The sequence below is a fragment of the Telmatherina bonti genome, assembly GCF_933228915.1.
Source record: "Telmatherina bonti genome assembly, chromosome: 22".
Classification (NCBI taxonomy): domain Eukaryota; kingdom Metazoa; phylum Chordata; class Actinopteri; order Atheriniformes; family Telmatherinidae; genus Telmatherina; species Telmatherina bonti.
In genome coordinates, this window is record NC_136631.1 from 16,857,214 (window position 1) to 16,879,341 (window position 22,128).

General features: G+C 38.8%; 3 protein-coding genes across 4 annotated transcripts; 1 reads left to right on the plus strand and 2 right to left on the minus strand.

Moving 5' to 3' along the window:
* Positions 1-1,475: 1,475 nt before the first annotated feature.
* On the minus strand, positions 1,476-7,119 carry plk4 (polo-like kinase 4; the record flags this gene model as incomplete). The annotated part of the gene is made up of 15 exons (XM_079262621.1): positions 1,476-1,587; positions 1,699-1,805; positions 1,901-2,038; positions 2,324-2,426; positions 2,510-2,738; positions 2,827-2,976; positions 3,064-3,166; positions 3,344-3,448; positions 3,537-3,883; positions 4,147-4,232; positions 4,306-5,287; positions 5,402-5,516; positions 5,792-5,887; positions 6,172-6,267; positions 7,090-7,119. 15 exons carry the CDS (start codon positions 7,117-7,119, stop codon positions 1,476-1,478), a joined length of 2,799 nt encoding a protein of 932 aa, XP_079118747.1.
* A 745-nt stretch (positions 7,120-7,864) lies between these two features.
* Positions 7,865-16,273, minus strand: hspa4l (heat shock protein 4 like). 2 transcript variants are annotated; one of them, XM_079262434.1, is made up of 19 exons: positions 16,072-16,273; positions 15,021-15,078; positions 14,738-14,878; positions 14,516-14,638; positions 14,322-14,421; positions 14,110-14,243; positions 13,796-14,040; positions 13,635-13,711; positions 13,388-13,539; positions 13,174-13,280; positions 12,874-13,007; positions 12,328-12,524; positions 11,809-11,883; positions 11,401-11,544; positions 9,517-9,642; positions 9,303-9,410; positions 9,056-9,175; positions 8,771-8,932; positions 7,865-8,680 (listed from the first exon to the last, which is right to left on the minus strand). In XM_079262434.1, the coding sequence occupies exons 1-19, from the start codon at positions 16,176-16,178 to the stop codon at positions 8,495-8,497; spliced, it is 2,496 nt and encodes an 831-aa protein (XP_079118560.1). In that variant the 5' UTR covers positions 16,179-16,273; the 3' UTR covers positions 7,865-8,494. The 2 variants fall into 2 exon arrangements, with proteins under 2 accessions (XP_079118560.1, XP_079118561.1); XM_079262435.1 differs by having other exon boundaries at positions 11,401-11,534; positions 11,805-11,883.
* A 1,598-nt stretch (positions 16,274-17,871) lies between these two features.
* Positions 17,872-21,673, plus strand: chmp3 (charged multivesicular body protein 3). Its single transcript, XM_079262500.1, has 6 exons — positions 17,872-18,010; positions 18,503-18,563; positions 19,178-19,357; positions 19,474-19,595; positions 20,335-20,449; positions 20,598-21,673. The coding sequence occupies exons 1-6, from the start codon at positions 17,966-17,968 to the stop codon at positions 20,735-20,737; spliced, it is 663 nt and encodes a 220-aa protein (XP_079118626.1). The 5' UTR covers positions 17,872-17,965; the 3' UTR covers positions 20,738-21,673.
* Positions 21,674-22,128: the final 455 nt, after the last annotated feature.

Below are 22,128 nucleotides of genomic sequence, written 5' to 3' on the forward strand. Positions count from 1 at the left end.
ACATAGCACTTCTACAAAAATAGCTACTTCTCACAAAATCAAAGTCCATTTGGTTCATTTGCTTCAAGCTCAGTTCTGTGAACCATCTTTTCTTCCAGCTGCTGTATATGTATCACATGTTTAAATGTGGTGGGAGGAGTTTGAGCTGTTGTTCCCAGTGTTCACTGTGAGATTTTTTTTTTTTCTAACTCCAATTTGTTAATATCTTTGTCTTGACATCTACTGAGAGGAACTTTATTTTATTGAGATTTTATGGGAAAATGTTTTATATAAATGAAAGCAGCAATGTTTTTGAAAAAGCGGAGACTTACTTGAGGAATGGTAACATGCTGGGTCAGACCATGCAGGTGGCGTCAAAGGGACAGATGAGCTTGCGGTTGCATCTAGTGGGAATAAGTGCCAACCTGCAGTGCATACAGATCATTGCATTCCTGTAAGTCTGCCTCCTCCATTGTCTGAGAGCTCCTCCTAGCTAGTTAATGTCCTCTGTCATTATCCAAGGGAAATAACTGTTCATCTGCTTGCATTTTACTGTAAAAAACAAAAAAAGAGGGCGAGGGGGGCACTGCAGCCACCTCACCAGCATGCATCCAGGACAAAAAGGTAACATTGTGGAAATTAGTCATATAACACTGCATTGAGATTTTACATGGTTGGTACCCACTTTGAAAGCTTCTTAGTTCTCTGGAGCACCTTGAGGGAAGTCCGTGTTTCCTCACCTGATAATTGAAGGTAGCATGTGAGGGATCTTCCGTTGGTTTGGTTGGAAAGATTGTCCCATTATGTGTTCCTTACTGTGCTTCTTAAAGGGGTAAATGATTAATCCTGCAGTTGGTATTTCTGCAACCCAGATAGCGTCATGCCCTCAGCCTCCACCTGAATGTTCACTTTTTGGGTGTCTTGTACAGTCCTTGTATATGCGCCTAAGCTTACATCTGTGCAGTATGTTTTCTTTTTTTTTTATCAGTTCTGTAATTACAAATCAAATTGACATTTTTTGTAAATTAAAGGGCCAATTCAACAGGGCAAAATAAACATGTAAAACCTCTGCTGTCTCAGTTTATACTGTTTATTTGCATGTTAATGTGTAAACATTAACTTGTTTATAAACTGTGTATTACCAAATCCATCAGTTAGATCTAAGCACTTTAATTTTTTTCATACAAAATGAAATCTTAAATATGAAATGTAAAGGTTAGACTGCAAACCACAGTGCAGCAGTTCTCCACTCAGCCTCCAGATGTTTATTGTATCACCAGTCACACAGTTAATCAATATGGAGACAGTAAAAAATAAAGTTTTCCAACTATTTTAGACACTATACAACACCATGTATTAAAAATAAAAATCTCTTTTCATAATCTTAGTCATATGTACATGTAAAAAAACAGGACGTATATTTACAAGAACACCACAGAAACAAGTTTATAAAGGTTTCTAATGCTTTTTTTTTAAAAAGTTGTCTGCTACAAGTATTACTGAGGTTGTAAGGGATGTGTTGTTGGGTTTGCCAACAATCCAAGAATGGTTGAGAGACAGTGCAGCTTTTCCTTGACGTGTTCTGGTAACTTCTCGTTTTCCTTATACCTGCAGAGAAGATGTTGGCAGTAATCATTAAGATAATTTAGCCAATAACATTCAAACACCAGGATATGCTTTCACTGTCTAAACTAACTTCCTTTCAAGCTTGTCTTATACCTGGTAATCCTCCCGTCTGGAGATGTGTAGGTGATGCAGGAAACTCCAGCCTGAACCACCAGCTGAGACCCGTCGTTGAACTGCACCCACACCTCTCCATTTGTCAGCTGCAAGTACAAAAGCAGGGATCTTTTTTTTTAAATATTGAACACCGTGACCAAGTCTACTACAGAATGGTAGATTCCTTCATTGATTAAATTACCTGGGACGCCCATCCAACATTGGGCACAAATATTGATTTCACCACCTTCCCAGAACTCTGAACCAGGTCCTGTCGCACCGGAGAGCTTTTCTTACTCAGACTGGTGGACGTAAAATCAGATCCACTGTAGGAAATCATCTGGGGAAAAATGTGTACAGATCAAATACCAGTATCACTTTTTTTTCTTCTCAATGTATGCAACCACACTGAGTCCAAGGTGGGTACATGAATGCATTTCTTTTTTTTTTTCCCCCAGTGGTGGGTTAAGAACTCTTCAAAGTTGCTGTTTAAATCATGCTATCTGATGTTTCCATGTTCTCAAAACACGGTTGGAATCTGCAACTTCTGATCAATGTTTTGCTTTTAATGAAAACTCTTTAAAGTGATCCATCTGTACACAGGTACGCAGGTCCAGATACTTACTGAGGGAGTGATTTGTGGCGGTTTTGGAGGAGAAGCAGTATCAGGAGGTACCTGCTGCAAGGGCACGGATGATAAGGACGGGGAGTCTGAGGTGGCAGGTCGTCTATGAAGAAAAGCACTTTAAAAATCTGTTGCTTCAAATGAATTAGAAAAAAAAAACAGACTTTGATGAAATTAACCCCTCACCTGCCAATAGTTATGGGGAAGAAAGGAACTTTCTTGGCGCTGCGCTGCTCCTCTGCTGTTATGGCAGCCTCCAGCGACAGACACATGTTATGGCCCTCATCTGACAGCTCGATGTACAGCCTGCTCTCTGGACTCAGGCCGCTCAGCCCCACTTCCCCCTTCACAGTATATGATTTCCCACTCTTCTCAACCACTCGCACCAGTTCTGATGTCTTGTGAGTCTTTGCTCCTACATTATATAGATATCACAGGTTATTTACACAGAAAAAACACTTCAGTTGTGGTGATCACATGCTCAACATACACCTCTGCCTCACCGTCATAAAAACAAACTTCAAGGTCTGCATTGGGCGAGTTCTCCATCAGCATGACTTTAGCATACTTTGTGTAAAGGGTCACTTTAGGAGTCTTGGATTTCACAAGCTGCACAAACTTGGAGGCATATTGGTACTTCTTCCAGTATTTCTCTGGCAAAAAAAGAGATATTCATTAAGACATAGTTCCTAATTTCACACCAGCCAATGTTACTGGGTGTAATGGGTCTATTTAAAAACCTGGAAGATCCTCATAGCTGCAAATCAAAATATCTTCTGGAGGAGCAGGGGGGCAGTCCAGCACAGGAAATCCTTTCCCATCATTAGGTTGGTAAATTGTCACCTGCAACAAATGGGACTAATAAGCTACAGGAGTAACTGTTAAAGCACTGTCTACATTATGCTGAAAGTGTAAAAGACATCATGTAATTAAACTATTGCACTCTTAATCTGTCATGTTTGTTCATTTTGACTGAGGTATTGAATGATTTTCTGAGTAAAAAAAAAACAGCAACTTTACCATTGATCCATCACACGAAATCCGTAGGACTTCTTTCACTCTTTCTTGCCCATTTTGGTTTTTTAACAACTCCATGCACACTTCACCTGTGTCCAAGATGCTCACCTGAAACAGGCAGGAAACGGAAGTTAGTCATCTCTAAGTATCCCAACTGCTCACATGGTGACCAGATAAAGCATAAGCAGCATCTTACAACTGCGTTTTTAGTCTTCTGTCTGATAGGCTTCAGTCTGGATGCACATAGAGGTGAGACTATGTCTCTAAGGGTTTTCTTCTGCTTGTCTGAGCTGGCTTTCGCTGAAGGGAGTTTTGACTCTCTGTTGTGAAAAGGCAGGAACTCTTCTTCTGGTCTGTTCTCCCTGTACGAGTCAGCATTAGAGGAAAACTGGTGGTGCGGGTGATGCTGGCTGTGGTGAAGGTTTACACCTCTGCCCATCGGCTTGTCTGTCCATGAATTATGAACTCCTAAAGGTCCTCTACCACTGTGGAAGCTCCCACCACAGCTGTGAGTGCTGCTGTCGGTCGGCTTCTGTCCTGAACCTGAGAAAGAACATTTAAAAAAAAAAAAAAAAAACTGTTGATTTAGCTAAATGGCTTCTTAGTCTCAGGACATATAATAGTTCATTTTCTACAATTTTCAGCTCTTTGTTCATTAAAACATAAAAATTAAACTGTGGTTGAAAAGTATATACCAATTTAGATGTTTTGTAGTTATTATTCATCCCAAAGTTTCTCAGATTGAGAGCACAATCCACCAATCTAATGCACACAAATTATTATAAAGCTAAATATGTCATTTTCACCTTCGTTGAGCCAATTAGAAACTCCTTCCAAGTCCTGCATTTTTATCCCCAGCGGATGTGCCATCTCTGCTGCTAAATACCCCGAGCTGGAACAAAAAGTAAGGTTTGTTAATGTCACTACATTTAGAAATATAAAAGAACTCATGAACAGATTCTTACTTTGCAGACTGTTTGACAGGAGGAGACGGCAGCTTGCCATGCTCTGAAAAAGGGTGTTGAGTGGAGGAAATAGGGAAGACTGGCCGTCCTATTCCAGCCAGCATCTCCTCTGAATGGCATCTCCCCAACTCGGCCTGAGATGAAATTGGTCCTAGAGCGGCAGAACTGCAGCGATCTGATGAGTGTGCCCTCCTCAGGAAGCGGGAATGAGGGAGACCACTTCGTCCATCAGGAGCTTCTCTGCTCCTGGCCTCTCTGTGAAATCCAGCCTGTGGATGCTGCGGATGCCACTGGTCTCCATCCTCAAAGCAGGCGCTGCTGAGTTGGCGTGGAAGACTCGGAATGTGTGCCATGCGATTGGGCAGAGTTGAGCCAATCATGTGCTTAGTTCGCTTCTGAAGACGAGTGCTGCTGCTTGCTGAGGTGGACGAAGTGCAAGCTGTGGATATGGTGGCAATCCCGCTGTCTATAGACCCATCATCTCCCAATCCCAGCTCTTTTGTCCTGACCAGCAGGTTCTGAGTCATGAATGGGTGGTCCAGCACTGCAGATAGGCTGGGCCGCTGGGTGGGGTCTTTCTGCAACAACTGATGGATCAGGTCCTGAGCCTCAAGAGATACATGGGCAGGCATCTCATATTCCCCAAGAACAACTTTAGACAAAGTATGCTTTACTGTGTCTGTGTCAAATGGAGGGCGACCCATCAAAAAGGCATAGAACATGCATCCCAGTGACCACACATCTGATTCCAGGCCATGGGCACTACGAGTGGCCACCTCAGGAGAGATGTAGTTGGGTGTTCCACACATGGTGAAATGCTTTTCGTTTGGTAGTTTGAGCTGAGTGGCCAGGCCAAAGTCTGCAATCTTAATGTTCATGTTGCTGGTCAGCAGGAGGTTTGACAACGTCAGATCTCGGTGCAAGATGCCATGAGTATGTAAGTACAGCATTCCTTTTACTATTTGATGCATGAAATGTCGTGCTGTGGAATAAAAGAAATTTAAAAAAAAAAAAAAAAAAGGTAAGCCGATCACAAAAGATTAACTGCAAGATAATTTATACATTTCATAGTTTTTAGAAATAAAACTTGTCTCACCTTCATCCTCGGAGAACGGCATCTTACGTTCTTTAAGATACCGACTCATCTCTCCATTGTGGCACATCTCCAGCACCAAATATACATAGTTGCTGTCCTCAAAGTAGTTGTAGAGCTTTAAAATTAAATAATGTACAATGAGTGTACAGAAATAACCAAAAATAAAATACATTTGTTTAGATTTCATTATATATATATCATCCAGAAATGGAATTGATTAAAAAAAAAAATCCAATATCCATAACACAACTAAACAAAAGTACTTTTATGGGAAAGTACACATCTCCACAGTACATAACCACGCCAAGTACCAGCCATACAAAGAGCTGGATGTTTACGCAGCCTTACTGTAGTACCACACACATCTGCAGCCAGCCAACAGATCCTCACCTCAAGGATTGAAGGATGTTTAAGTCGGCAGTGAATCTCTACCTCGTTTGTCACTCGCTGGACCATCCCAGCTTTGTGCATAGCTTTTTTGTCAATCTGCAGATGGGAACAACAGAGATAATTATGCACCTGCCAGTCTTAGTCCATTAACCAGCAATATGTGTGATACTGGAAAGGTTCAATCTGTCAGAAAATAGGAGTGAATGAGGGAAACAATCCCCAGGGTGTCAGGGGATTACAAGATGCCCATGGGAGGCAAGAAGGTGTAATCATCCAGCAGCACCAGTTTAAACTTCAACTGTCAGCACTGGCAACAACTTGTGTTGATGATTTACTGTCTATCTTAAAAAGGTAAAGCTGCCTGAAAAAAATGTCCTTACCGTTTTGATAGCGACCTCCAAGCCAGTCTTGATTGATTTGGCCCGGTAAACACAAGCAAAGGAGCCTTTGCCAAGGAGGGTGAGAACCTTAAAATCCTAAATAAACAGAAATAAAGACATTAGGAACTAAAATGAAGAAATAATCACATTTTCGGGGAACAATAAAACATAAAAATGCCATTCGCTTTTGATAACGTCAAAATATGAAGTATAGACCATCACACACACCTCAATCCTCACATTTTTTCCCTCATCTTTGCTTGATCGGGCGTCAATTTCAAACAAATATTGCATAACTCGATCCAACATCACCCCTCTAGCCTGCGACATGTTGAAGGTTTCATAAGGTGGTCAGTCCAGATACTAACATCACCAAACTCCACAGCAGCAAGATTTAACTGTCAAAAAAGCCACCAACACCTGACGCTGACATATGGCCAACCAAAACCTTTAATTATCCCGGTTTTCTTCCCGCTGAGGGACATTTGCAGCCGTTTCCAAGCAGCATGTTGTTGCCAAGCTGATGCTCTGATGTCCCTGGAGGTTTTTTCCACACCCAGGCAAAGATATTAATAGAGACGTGGACTGGAACCAGGTAAATACCGCACCAAAAAATCCTACCAAGCTGCTGCAACTTTTATTATTACAACCAATAATAGTTTATGCAAACGAATTATCGCTTAAGATTAATACTTCGAACCTTAATATAGCCATAGCCTACTTATTTACTATAAATCCAGCAATCAATTAATATAATAGAAATGTATTTACTTGATATATTTATATGCCGTGACAAATATTGTTTATAAGCGGATAAACAGCTAATTTAACTAAACCTATCTTAATATTTAACACAAGCTAACACTGCGGTAAAAGTTAAAGAGAGCTTGTGGGCGTTAGCGTAACAAAGGAACTCACCTCAATCTTGTCGCCGATTGAAACACTCATCATGCCGGGTTTTGGTTTTGCAGATGCATGCAGATTTGTAATAATGTTCCACGATCGGTAAAGTACATCGGTACCCAATGCAGGTGCTCTCAGAGGGTAAATGTGTGTCGTTTTCCCGTTCCCCTCCAAAACTTTGCCATTTCTTCCATTTTGAAAATATCCGCCCGTTACTCCGTGGCTACGTCATACATAACATCAGCGATCACAAACGCCTAAACCACGCCCCCATTTAAAGATACCCGCACACAACAATGTCTTTCTTTGGGTCCTTTTCCCTCAAAAACTATATACAAGCTGCACATTTAACAGTTTACAGCCAAAAGGTTTTTTGTATGTGAAAGTAGTTTTGTCCAAGTGTTGAGACACTCAGGCTTGGAATACTTTGAAGCCAATACTGGACCAATGTATGTTAAGTTGATCTATGAGTCATTGTTGGACAAAACTGGTTCATTTAGTACATGTGGAAAAAAATACAGTAATATTCATGTAATATTTACAGATTATGTTCACGCCTTTTTTTTTTTTTTTTTTTTGCTAATTCCAAAATCTCAGTTTATCAATTCATATTGAATTTTTATTTGCATCCTATTTCTGGGCTGCCCTTCTCACGTAATAATTACACCTAGACACAAATGTGGCATGGAGTTCGCCAATTTCTTCCAAGTTAAGCTTTTAATAACGCAAATAATTCCAGACATAAGGAATTTAGTCTTACAGACAAATATATTTATTTTTGTCCATTATTACATTCCATAATTTGTTTATGGAAAAATGAAAGAAAACCAAAAAGGAAATACCCCAACTCGTCTTACTAAAGAAATTTGAGGTGTTTTACATTGCAACACCAGGAACATTTTATGTACATACCTATGCTGACTGCTTTAATTTACTAAAAATTATGTATATCTACAATTTCTAAACAAACACATTTGTTTAAACTCAATAAATACAAATATATTATTTGGATACTTGCATATGGACTGTAATAGCAATTGTTTGAACAGGTTCTTATAAGGGCCATAGCATTTGCTGATGCTACCAAAACATTCCAGAGACATGTGGAATGCAAAAAGAACAGAAATCTCATACAAAGGAAACAGCTTTAAGTCAGAATAATCATTTAATTAATTGCAGCATTCTTTTATTTTTTAAGTGTGTCAAACTTCTGAGAGAGTAAAGCACAGCACTGTCACACATAAGGATGAAAGAGTAGAAACAAAAGGTAAAATCCACTGGGAAAGGACACAAAACAAACCTACTTAAGTGGCTGGTGAAAATTCAGAAATGGTCCCAGGAATTTATGTTTCTACAGCCTAAATAGTTTATGATGGTAAACGCAGTGATGTTTGAAGAGCTCGGTTGTCAGGGGCCAATCTCAGTCCACCTCCATCTCTTTTGTGCCTGGCTTTGTTTGCTGGCTTCCTTTTGCATCTCCCTTTCCATCCGTTCCTTTAGCTGTTGGGCCATTATAAGCTCCGCTGTTTTGATCGTTCACTTCAGGGGCTTCTTCTACTGTGGGCTTTGGCTTGTTGATCACTGGATTACAAACATCCTCCAGCTCCTGGTGTGAACATAAGTTGGAAAAGCAAAATGAGGATATTTATTCTTACGAAAAGGACTAGATTTGTATATTACATTGTCATTTCCATACCTGGATGTTGCCAATGATGTCTGCCACTTTAACAATGGGATCTTGAGTTATTGCAAGTTTGCTCTGAGCATTCATCTTGTTGTTCATCCAGCCCATGCTTTCATTCACACACTTCTCCACAGTACTCATTTCTTCTGGGGTTAAATGGATGAAACGCTCATCCTAGGACAAAGTAGGTTTGAAGGTTTAAATGCAATTTGCCCCTAAATAAAATAATCGTTTTCCTTTGAGAATAAAAAAAAAAAAAACAAGTAGGAAAAGTGTCACAGGTCCTAGAGCGTTTACCTTCTGTCTGTATGAATCTACAAACTTCATGTAAAGCTGTAGTTTCTTTCCGAGCTCTTCGAAAGCTCTTGGCCTGTCTTCATTTTCCCTGTGCCGTTCCTGAATGGGATGACCCAACCTCTGTTAAAAGATATATAAAAGACATATATCATAATGAGCATTGCCATTTCAAAATATGAAGAATTTAAGTGGTTTTCAATTATGCTGAATGAAAACACAAAAATATTTGCAATAAATGAAAACACACCTTGAGTGCATCTAACTTCTCCTCATATACGTGTTTTGGTTGGTCCTCTCCTTCCTCATACAGCCAGTTCTCTGTATCCTCCAGCATCAGTGTCAGTCGGTTACCATCCTGTTATTAATCAGATAACTTCCTTTGTACACCCTCAGAGTCATAATTGATATTGTGGCATTACCGTGTCTGTTGTTGTGGAGTTATTAGAAAAAGTAGAATTTACCTCTTCAGTAATGTACTTTTGATAAAGCCCACAGAGTTTTTCCCGCAGATCATACACATACTCTTCCACAGCATTTTTAGCATCATTCAGCTCTTTTACCAGCTTGTCCTGACTTATCATCTGACGCTGAAAAGGAGAAAACAGTAAAAATATCAAAGAAACTAAAAAAATAACAAAGATACTTTAGCAGTAAAACTTCTAGCTAGTCATAATGTTGCCATTCCTTCTCAGAAACCATCATGTGCAGCCATATCTTTGTAATGCATGCAAAAAGTGGTAAGGCATTAGCTTATTAATAAAGGCACGAGCATCCCCAGAAAAGCTGTCCTCTTTAAGGCAAGATATGCTGCACTAAAATGTCAGTTAACCATTTCTGCATTAATGCTCCCATTACAAAAAGCGTCAATGAGCTTTGCCGAGGGCAGTGATGCTACTTTTGGACTTGTGCTGGATCGGCCTTTTCATCTTCATCAAAGAATGGTATTCACACAATGTCAATTACTTTGAAAAGAACTTGTAGACTGACTCGTCTGACTCCAACACAAGTGTCCACTGTGTGGCGGTCCTTGTCTGAATCAAGACAAGTCTATGCTCCCTTTTTTTGCACAGAAAAACTTAAGTGACATTCATGAACATAAATCTGTATTTTAGTACCTGACAAAGGTTTAATCAAGTAATCCCTTAACCACCAGTTAGAAATAAATCATGTATATTTTTGAAGCATCTCAAGGATCTGAGATTCAGTGTGTGTTCTCCAACGTATGCCTTCATTGTATCCTTTACACATGGAAATGTCTTCTATTTAAATCTATTTAATTGTTTTGTGAAGGAATAAACATTCAAATTCTTTTAAATATTTCTATGAGGACATACTGTTTTTAAATATTTCAACATCTTTCTCACATATGTGTTGAAAAACTGGAAATCCACATTTTTCCTCAGTAAGTGAGTCTGTCATAAATGCTGCTTTGTACCAAATCCTAACCATCAAAAATCAAATCACCTAGTGACTATTTTTTATCACCTTAATTGTACCCCTAACATCAACCAGGCATTGATAAATATTAACAAATAAATTGAGTTGACCATCCCAAACACAGAAAACCTTCGGTTCATGCTGTCTGCAGTGAAATTAAAATCAAAATCAATGTGGGATTCATTTCTATTTATAAAATGTATCTATTTAGTATTTTTCTTATTATCCCAACGTTTTCTGATAATGGGTTGTTATATCAGTGTTTGTATAGTAGACTGAACAGTTAAAAACAAGTTATACATATGATTTAATCTGCATTTCATTGTCAGTAATAAACACGTTTAAATTGGAGATTTGTCATTGGTTTCGAAACTAGCAGGATTGAGAGAGCTTGACCATTTAAAATCTCACAACAGCAGCCTCTACTAGAAACAGAAATTGAATCCAAATAGCAGAATTCTGATTTTCAATAAGAATCATGTTATTCACTTTAAATGTGTAATATTAGACTGATACAGGACAATGTATTTCTCTTCAAACTGTGCCACTCATTAACTGTTAAAAACTATGTCTCCACTATCTATCCATTCTTTAAAACCAGTCTGTCCTGTTCAGGATGGAGGGAAACCATCCTATTTGACACTGGATGGGGAATGTTCACTGTGAAAAGGTCACCAGTCCATCATAAGGCCAGAACAAAGAGACAGACGAGCATGGATGCTTACACTGACACCATTTCAGATCACCAGTTAAACTACAGTTAAACACGGCTTTGAACTGGCACATCAGCAGAACCCACAGTTAAAAAAGGTTAAGAAAGGTCTTTATGTTAATATTGATCTATGACCAGGAAATGTTCTGTTGCAAACACTCACACTCACAAACATGCCTTTTCTGAGGCCACTTACCTCATACTCCACAAAGTTAGTAAGAACGTCACTGTCAATCTGTCGGATGTTGTTGGCCATGATGGGAAGATCAATACTCTTTACTTTGACTTTGGGCTTACTTCCTGCTACTGCTGGGTCCTGCTTTTCCCCAGCTGCCCCCTCCTAGAACAGAACAGCAGAGACCAAACATCAGGCACTTTGGCTGCATTCAAATCTTCTAAGGTGGTAGCTAAAACTAATTCACATATTAATCTACATAAGCTGATGAATACATTGCTTCTCATATCAGCAGCACTGAAATGAATTCAATAACTCCGTCTCCATATTCTAACCATTATTTGTAGCATCTGAATCTTTGATTCTGCTCTCGTGCATCATTTGTTTTGGATCTGCAAAACTGAACTCCTTCAATTAAATATAACCAACCTTACTGCAGGAACCATTGTCATCATTCTGCTGGTCCCCCTGGGTTTGGCCTTCCTGGTCCACCTGCATTTTGGTCTATAGCACAACACATATTTCATATTATACAACTTATTTAAATGTAAGTGAAAAAATACAACTTTTCAATTATTTGTAAAACTAAATTCCAGGCTATTAAATAACTATATGCAACATCAGTACTTGTTTTATATGTAATTTAAAACCTAGAATGACAAAGCAATGCATCCTGGAAATAATAATTAGATGGTCTTTAACTAATTCAAAGTATTGTGAATCATTTCTCATCATGACTAATTTTAGAACCATTATACTTCAGTTTAAAGTTATTAACAGGTTCAGAAATAGTTAATGGATGACCTCTGCCATTATGTTTGGGATCACTTGTTTTCTATTCCTACTTTTCATTGCCGTCTATTCAACAGCTGAATTATTTTAACCTGACTGACTCACTAACATCCACTTCAAATCAAGCAAATTCCGCTGTGGCAAAAGTCACCTCACCTGCTCCTCTGCTCTGCCTTCATTCTGGACCATTGGCTCTGACTCGATCTGCATTTCCTCTCCTTCTCCTTTCTGCCTCTCTATCAGTGATGCACTGGACGCGCTGAAGATGCCATGAACGTTGACCCGCACTTTGACTTTGACTTTAGAACTGTCTCCATCTGGCTGAGGAACCACGTTCTGTACTGAAAAGCATCCTGGCAGCATGTGGAAAAAGTTTGCAGATTGTTATGGTGCTTCTGTGAAAGATGGAAAAAAAAAAAAAATCCGGCCTCACAGTATGCATCCTTTCACCACATACACACATACAATTAATAGTGCCGACTGGCTGAGTCACTGCAGCATAATGAGCCACTCGTAATTACTATGCAGTTTGTAGATCTTAATGAGAACTCTGATACAAATTGAGCTTTCTGCAAAGAGCTCAGGCGTCAATCACTTGCTTAGCTGGTATAACATTGTCACATATAATATATGCATGCATCTGCTACAGATCAGCAACCCTAAGTAAAAGTGTACACCTAAGAACAGAATTGGCACCATTACCTATCCTATGGTCAGGGTAGGGGAGCTCCTGAGGGCTACTGTAGAAGGCTTCAAGATCAAAAGGTTCCTTCTTGTGGAAGGTGATCACTTTGGAAAAAGGAGCAGCATGATTCTTACTAAATACCTCGCACTCTCTGTGACAAAAATGCAGTAAAAAGAAAAAGCAGTGTCAGGGTGTGGAAAGTCAGCACAGTCAGCACATACTGCATCAACTACAGAGACGACGATGGCACAATATTATGTCCATGTTTTACTGGCTATAGTCTCACAGCCTAATATCACCCATTCAAATGCCTTTACCCCAGTCCATCCTCTGTTGGTGACTTCCAGCGAAGAGTAATGGGAAAGGGAACCACATCGGTGATGGAGAATTCTCTCACCTTGAATGCTGGGGACAAAATTGCGCACTGCACCCAAACACACCAAAGATAAAAAACACATTTTGTCTTTGTTATGAACAAATTTCCACAAACAGGAAAGAATATATGCCATTAATTTCAGAGAAGAATCGTACCTGAAGCGCACAGCCTCTTGCTACAGCCTCATCTGCATTGAGTGTGGTGCTGACGTCTTTGCAGAAAAACTTGGTGATCCTCTCTTTGATAGCTGGGATTCTTGTAGCCCCTCCAACTATCTCCACTGCATAGATGTCATTTTGACTCAACTCTGTCACAAAACACATATTGCCGAGTGGATTCTTCTTTTATTTATTTCATTATTATTATTATTATTATGTATCCCAGTAAGTCAGATGTACATACTTGATTGTTCAAGTGCAACCTTCAGAGGTGTCTCCACCCTCATCAGATATTGAGCACACATGTCTTCAAAGTGTCCCCTGCAGATTACAAATACAGTTGCCTTAGGAGCAAAGATTTCCACTTAAGAGATGGATTATCAAGAGGAAAAACAAAAGGTGCACCTATTCATCCTGCTGGTAACATCAATGTCATTCATGAAGCACTCAATGTTTAGAGGCAAGTCGGAGGAGTTGGCACTCATGAGCTTCTTCAGTTTTTCACACTCCTGGTGCAACCGTAGCACAGCTCGTGGATTGTCCCTCACGTTGAGCTTGTACTTGGTCTTAAACTCCTCGCAGAAGTAATAAACGAGTGCCTCATCGAAGTTACGCCCTCCAAGGTATGGGTCGAAGGCTGTGGCAAGAACCTGAAAGAGCAAACATTTTGAAATATATGTCTAGGTGACATTTAACACAGAAAAAGGTAAAAGGCTCACCTTGAGCTTGCCTTTGTTGAAAGCAGTGATGGAGACCTGGAATGATGAATGTCCCATGTCCACAAACACCACATTTCTTGGCTTTTCTTCAGGAGTAGGAAGATCTTGTTTGTAGATCCCATAAGCCAATGCCACTGTTCATAAAAAAAGGCATTTATATATTTGGATATCTTGCATCTCAACATCTTTTTTTAATGTTTCACAACACTAACCAGCTGTTGTATCATTAATTAGCCGTAAACAGTTCAGCCCTGCTATCTGAGTTGCATCAAACACCGACCGTCTCTCAGCATCTGTGAAAAAACTGGGAACCTGTAGATCCACAAACAGGAAATCAATAGTTTTTTTTCCTAGGACCACTTGTTTAACTACACCATCAACTTTCTGAAAGGTTTTCATCACTCACAGAGATGACGCAGTCCACCACTGGCTTTTTCAGGGCACTCTCTGACGTCTCCTTCAGCTTGGTGAGCAGCATCCCAGTGATCTGCTCTACTGTGAACACTTTATCCTCCTCCAAATAACGCACCTGTAAACATGTCATGACTTAGTCTAAAGTACAGAGCGAGAGATGAGAGAAAAATGAAACAGTGAAGAGGAACAAGCTGGAAGATGGAGAATGCTTAACCTTAATTCCAGTGTTTCCATTTGGCAGCTTATGTAAGCTGTAAGGCAGTTTGGGTTTTTCTGCTTGAACAAATGGATCATCAAATGCTCTGCCGTGGAACTTTTTGAAGCCATGCACTGTATTTTTGAAATTTGTTATGATCTAGAAACAAGAAAAAAGGACAAATGCTATATTTTGTAGAGCTATGCATTGCAGAAGTTACTTTATAAATGCAGACTGCATAAATATATAAACCACTGAAGGGAGAGAAAAGACCATTTAAACATGCTGTGGATAATCTTACCTGACTCTTAGCTGCATTTCCAATAATGCGATTTTTGGAGGCCAAAGATACACAAGCCCTGATTATGGACAAAAACATCAGCAAATTAAGCGGGCTATAAGCGGGAAAAGTTGTAATAACAAATGTGGCAGACAAAATTGAGCAGACAGAGCTGTTGGGTCCTGAAATAAAGGTAAAGCCACAGGAGAGTCTGAGGAGGAGGCAACATCTAGGTCAGTGAGACAAATCAGTTCACCTTCAAAATGTTGCTATTTTTTTTTTTATCAAGCTAAAAAGAAAGAATAAACAATGATAATAAACATTTAACTCTTTAATAGCAAGCTATTGTATTTCTTGACAATAATTAATCCTTCTTCTCAGCCAGTGTGCAGGGACCCATCTCACACAGACTGCCAGTGACAAGGCACTCCCGAGTTTCACCTTGTCACAAAAACACCCCCTTGCTTCATTCTCCTATGCAGCTGCACATCCCTGTTTGCAGGATGCTGCAGCAAATACAGCTTGCTAGCAAAGGTCGGTTTGTAAATGAGCTGCTAAACTGAAATAATTAATAACATCCTATTTTAAAGATAAAGTGTCACCATCATTAATTTAATTTATTGATATTCAGGGCTGGGTCCTTGAGGTTGTTAAGGATAGCTGATTTGTAGGCCACAAAAGACGTAATGTCGGTCATGTTAAATCATATTAATATTCCATTACAATAATTTGCCTGCTAACCTCATCATGCCATATGAAATCAATAATACCATGTCGGCAAGTTGCTCAACTCGAGCAAGTTTGTCGCACACTGCGCAGCACAGTGCTGGTTATCAGGAGACATGTCTGGCAGAGAAATATGCCTTTTTTTTTTTTTTTAAAGGCACCGACACAAGCGGCAGCTTAACTCACAGTTATCTGCCACTGTGACAGTAAATGACCAAACAGTACCAGGCCCCATCTCTACCACCGGTATTCCCCGGTGCTAGTCGCTAAGCAAGTGCAAATATTGCGTTACTAACTCCCAGCCAAACTGCACTACATGGTAGCGTTTGTCAATATTTATACTTACGGTGTGCATCTGTCACTGTATTCATTGGCAACGGTTTCTATGCCACCGCTTCTGGCCACGGCGATGTAACAATTTTGGAAACCCAAATCTATGCCAACTACTGACATTATGAGCGCTCTTAATTTAAGCTCTTCTAAGTTATCCTCCGCAACAACCGCACTTGTACCTGTAACGGGAAAAATAAACTGTGGCGGCAAGGTAAAATATTACAAAGCGCGTCCCCCAATCTACAAATGTTGCTGTGCTAGCGGAGGGTGTTCTAGCTGAATTACTAGCTGTTATGTAAGTCAAGCTGTTTATAGCAAACTCATTCAGTGTAATCCCTGGGAGCAATGGTGTCCAGGCCGGATTCTCCTACTTCTCGGCGGTCCTGACATCACCCAGACGGGATGCTCCTGAGGCCCGCCTCCAGACGTCTCTGATTGGCTGCATCCAACTCATTGTCCGTACGTGATTGGTGCAGCAACCAATCGATAACAGAAACATCTAGAAAACCTTGAAAGAGGAGGAGGGGGGGTATCTACGTCACTATTGAGAGGCGCTAAAGAGGAGCAATGACGTGTACGTTGTCATTTATTCTACCTGTCAGGTACAGTTTCTCTTCTCAGACCTCACGTGCCTCTCGGATGGCATGGCTGAATGGTAATAAATGATAATGATAAAGATGATCACATGTTAACTGGAACGCGCCCATTATGAAGTCACGATAAATAAATAAAAAAAAAAGAGCAAAAGTCTGTCAAACAAAAATGAATATTGATTAAAAGAAGAAAAAAAAAAACGAAATTAAAAAATACTGTAGCTTTTTCTATTTTCCTTTTTAATTTTCATTTTCTTAACACGTATTATTTTTTCTTTCTAAATGGTTAGGAGGTGATGCCAACCTTAAAGCTTTAGGTCAGTGCTACCGACCCTTTTGCAGCACTCTATGATGCAAAGGATTTCTCCAAATTAAACATAATCTTTACATGGATCCTGCTGTTTATTGAGGGCAACAAGAGAATAGATTAAACCAAGACTTAGATATGCACTGTATGACTGTGTAGGATTATGTCTCTCCCATTTTTTTTTATAAATGCCATAAAAGTAAGTGCTTCCTGAAAGCTTTTGTAGCAGCTCATAAGCCACGTTATCTCATCACGACCATGCTTAAAAGTGCAAGTTTCTGTTACAGAATATGTTACTAGAATATGAACTACAATATTGTCTGAGACTGTACATACATTATTTTATAAATAAAGTCATTAGATATGCAGCAAGATGTGACCATTCTGTGTAATGACATTTATTTCTTTGGAACAATTATGAAAGGGATTTCCTTATGGGACGCAAAACTGCGCAAGAACTTAATTTTCCAGTTGTTACTTGTTTCTTTTCATTTTAGGATATGGCTGCAATAACCAACTGGTTAAAAACAAGGACTAAAAAGAAGAAGAAAGCTGATCTTTGGGTTAAATATTTTCAACACATACTGTGGAAAGCAAAAACAGGACGGGTTGCTTTTTAATCCAGCAAAACTAATGATGTTGGCTTACATTATTTGTGAAGCTGAGATAATGCCACTATATTGGTTGGTAAAATGATAAATTCTCAAAGTAAACCCCATGGGCTAACGCTGCATTTAATTATTAAAGTATTTTTTAGTGTCAAGTGGCCTTTTAAATAGTCTGCTATTAATAGATTCCTTTTGTCATTGTGTGCCGCGTTCAATTTTTATTTTGACTGAACTTTGTGGTTACTGTCTGGCTGAGAACCGTAAGGACTGAAGGTTTTACTTCATATTTGTACTCAGCCCGGAGGGCCCAACGTGAACAGGAAGTGAGAATCGATCAAGCTTGGCTACCAAGCTAGTTCTAGTCAGTAGCTTAGCTTGGCTTTTAAAACAGTAGTTAACATGGGACTGTTTGGCAGAACACCAGAGAAACCACCAAAAGATTTGGTGAGTTCTACATTCCGATAAACAGGACTGTCTTTTAGAGTGTTGTCCGGAGTAAGAAGAAACGATAGGGTGTTCAAGTAAAATGGCTAACGCTAACTGTCACTTGAATCACCGCAGGCTTGTCCGTCCTATCTGTTGATACTTCTGCTGATAAATAGTTGGCATGACTCTAATTGATATTAGCGTAGTAGTCCTTGTTACATCAACGTATATAAGTTACACTGTTTGAGGTTAAATATTTTTGTTAATACACTGTAATGAAGTGAGAACCAGTTAGCATACATGCTAACTGTCAGTCCCATCAATGTAAACAAACTCGGATTGTGTCCACTTCAGTTCACGTCATGATGTTTTCTTCTTTAACTACTTGACATTTTTTAACTATGTAAGACATTTTTGGTAAAACAAAATAAGTCTTACCAACACATTGTAACTACTACTCAAAAATAGTGGTCTTTATCCAGTTTGTAATGACTTAATGTATCATTTCAGATAAATGAATGGTCTCAGAAAATTAGGAAGGAAATGAGATTGATTGACAGACAAATACGAGGTAAGATCCAGCCATCATTCCACACTTAATTTGACCAGCCTAACAAAATATAGTTCCTAATTCAACATTTCTTATATTTCTGAAAAGAAAACATTACATTTAACACAGCACCATCTTACTCGGGAAACCAAACAATGAGACTACTAATTCCAGTTCGAAAGTGTAACTGGATTTAGATGGTTCATTTGCATTGTAATGTGACAGTGATTTAGACTAGCATTTAATTTAATAAAATGTTTTTTAATAGATCTGATCTGGCTGACTCTAAAATGTTAACAAATACTACAAAAGTAGATAAAGAAAACCACATTAAATAAATTAACTTAAGAAATATTATGCTAGTTGTTTATTCAGAAAATGATTCATTGTTTAATATTTATGTTTGGGAAAAAATTTGCAAAACATTTGCAAGTAATTTAAAGATATCATTGTCAATCAGTATAATCAATCAGACTGAATTTGCATGTTCAGTTGAGGTTATTAAAAATGGGGAGCAGTCAGAATTTGGTCTACAAAACATGTATTTTAAAAGATATCACGGCATAGTCCATGCATGATATTCCATGATTATTCTATAAGTCTGCTACTTGCAATGACATATCCTTGTATTTCAGATATTCAAAGAGAACAAGAAAAGGTTAAAAGATCCATTAAAGATGCTGCCAAAAAGGGACAGAAAGATGTGTGTGTGGTCCTTGCAAAAGAGATGATTCAGTCAAAACGGGCTGTTTCAAAACTTTATGCTTCAAAAGCCCAAATGAACTCTGTGCTTCTTGGTATGAAGAATCAGCTTGGTGAGTGTGGGACTGTAAGCTGTTATTCATTCAATACTCAATCACCGATGTGTTTTTCAGTCATCAAATTTTATTTCCTTTTCAGCCCTGTTAATGAAAAAATGCTTTCTTTGTAGCTTTGTTGCGTGTTGCTGGGGCCCTACAGAAGAGCACAGAGGTCATGAAAGCTATGCAGAGTTTAGTTAAAGTCCCAGAGATCCAGGTCACCATGAGGGAGCTATCAAAGGAGATGACGAAGGTTTGCAACATCTAATATTAATTAATCTTATATAGTATGTCAAGCTGAGTGACATGTTGGAAGAGGAACATCAACTTGTTTTGCGAGGAATACTCGTTTGGTGCGAGAAATTTGGTCAAATTTAATGAATATCTTTCTTTTTAAATTGGAATTGGAAAAGAGAGGAATTGAATCACGTTGATAGACAGCACAGGTCCATACACGGGACAGGATTATTGACCCTGAATCATTACCTCCTTTCAGATTCCTGTACATTGCAAATCACATTATTGGACTAAATCAGGGGTCACCAACTCCAGTCCTTGAGAGCTACACTTCCTTGCAACACTTCTGACCCAAGTCAATGACTTATTAACAGACAAGAAAAGCTTTTCATTTGAAGAAATTGCGATGTACTGGGGAAACACCTAAACCTGGATAGTGGCTCTTGAGGACCAGAGTTGGTGACCTCTGGACTAAATGGATGCACTTTACCTGGGTTTATGATTTAAGAGCCCAAAGATTCCTGACAACAGTATTGCAATAGCTGTTTATGGGATTTGCAAATAAACAAGCTGGGGTTTCGTTGAATCGGTTCACCTTTTAAATTCATCATGCTTTGGTTTTGTTTCGTCTTTGCATGAGGACACTACAAATATGAAAACTACAATGGTGTGATTGACTTATTTTGCAGCTTAGCCTTATTGTTCAAAGTATAATGACTAATCAATAATGTCATTTAAACTTACTCATCTTTCAGGCTGGTATCATAGAGGAAATGTTGGAAGACACGTTTGAGAACATGGAAGATGGAGAGGAGATGGAGGAAGAAGCAGAAGAGGAAGTTGACAAGATCCTCTTTGAGGTTACAGCAGGTAATGAAGAAATTAAATTAAAACTATTATATATATATTGTTATATTTGTGTTTTACATTTTTATCTTTTTGTAAGAATTAAAGTCTAAAGCACTGTTCAGCTTTAAATAAAGGGTACTGAAACCTTCTGGCCTGTTTACTCTGTTAGGTGCCCTTGGCAAAGCGCCGAGCAAAGTCACAGATGCCCTTCCAGAATTGCAGCCCAGTGGAGCAGCTGCAGCCTTAGATGATGAGTCAGAGGACGACATGGAAGCAATGCAGTCAAGACTGGAAGCTCTGAGGAGCTAAGGGGAACCACTTCTGAGGCAAGAGGACAGAAACAATTCTGTGCAGGGTTCACAGTCCTGAACATGCTATTTACATAATATTATAATTTTGCATAATCATTTGGGGTTAACATCGTGCAATGACATTAAAACTGTTTTTGGGTTTTTTTTTTGTTGTTTTTGTTTTTTTATTCCCCCTAAAAAGTGGTTTTGCTTTTATCTTTTATTACTGGGGTAACTCTAGGTATGTCTTTATTATCCAAAAGTTTAAAAAGATGTGTATAATGTAAGTATGGAGAGCCTGCTGTGCCTACAGTACTTCATTTTTGTTGTCCTGTCTTAAGTTTTGGACTGGTTGTGGAGGCACTCTGGTATTTATAATCCAAAAAAAGTAAAGAACAGATAAATTTCACTATACAACAGATCACACTATTAGGTGATCTTTTTTTTTATCTCTTAATATACCTATTACAAGCAACAGTTGTTCAGTTCACCAGTAATTAGCCTTCAGTATCGCTAACACTAGAGGTCATGGGCGCATTTTGTTTTTGTTGATTTTTTTTTTTTTTTTTTTTTTTTTTTTTTGAGTATAGTTATGATGTATTCTTCTGTTTTGTATGTGGTCATATACTCATCAAAATGCACACAAATTACTTTTAGCTGTGTTTTCATTAACATTCAGCATATTAAATGTTTGACTGTGCATCACAGTTGAGTCCTCCACAAGAAGATGCAGCAAAAATAGAAAAGTTGTTACTGTAGAATATATGTACTGTTGAAGTATTGTGTGTATAATTTTTCTATATGAATGGAGAAAAAACGAATAAACATTTAAGAAGGAAGGCAATTATTAACAATAGCTTGTATGTAAGAGGCATGTTTCTACTTGTAGTCGCATATTGCTCTTCAGTTAAGCAACAAATGCTAAAGGTAAGGGTTGTCATCAGTGAAAGGTCTTTGGGTAATGAGGATATGCTAGCTGGCAAATAGCTCTCAGCAGGTCAGAAAGTGTACTGCACAGTACTCACCTGGCTTGTAATAAAACTTAAATTTCTCTAGACAAATATTGAGATAAATAAACTGGGTGAAGTTACATTACAGAAGTTGTAATTTACCAATAATCAAGTTTATAAGGGTTTGAATACAAGCTTGATGCCATAGACCAGTATGGTATGGCAGCAGTCTTTTTTTTTTTTTTTTTCTCTTAACCTCATTTGATGAGAGAAGATGGTGTACCTCAGTTCAAGCTTGTTTCTAACATCTACTTATCTTTAAAAGGGGCAAATGGATTAGGTTTCCTGTAACCAAGGCCCTCCCTCTGCAGCTTTTGTTTTACTGTAACCAAATCTCACCCCTCTTCTCTGACTTCATTTTGAAGACTAAAACGTGGACAGAGTCGGGGAACTAGCTGTA

Bases quoted from the DNA above. Each gene is read 5' to 3' on its own strand.
- hspa4l (XM_079262434.1), bottom strand. From the start codon at position 16,178: ATGTCAGTAGTTGGCATAGATTTGGGTTTCCAAAATTGTTACATCGCC. The intron at 12,525-12,873 runs GTAATGGTGCCA...ACATGCTGCCAG, and splicing joins CTACCCTGACCATAGGATAG to GATGCTTTTCAGTACAGAAC. The intron at 11,884-12,327 runs GTGAGGTGACTT...GTTGTGCTATAG, and splicing joins AAGGCAGAGCAGAGGAGCAG to ACCAAAATGCAGGTGGACCA.
- chmp3 (XM_079262500.1), top strand. From the start codon at position 17,966: ATGGGACTGTTTGGCAGAACACCAGAGAAACCACCAAAAGATTTG. The intron at 18,011-18,502 runs GTGAGTTCTACA...GTATCATTTCAG, and splicing joins AGAAACCACCAAAAGATTTG to ATAAATGAATGGTCTCAGAA. The intron at 20,450-20,597 runs GTAATGAAGAAA...TTACTCTGTTAG, and splicing joins CCTCTTTGAGGTTACAGCAG to GTGCCCTTGGCAAAGCGCCG.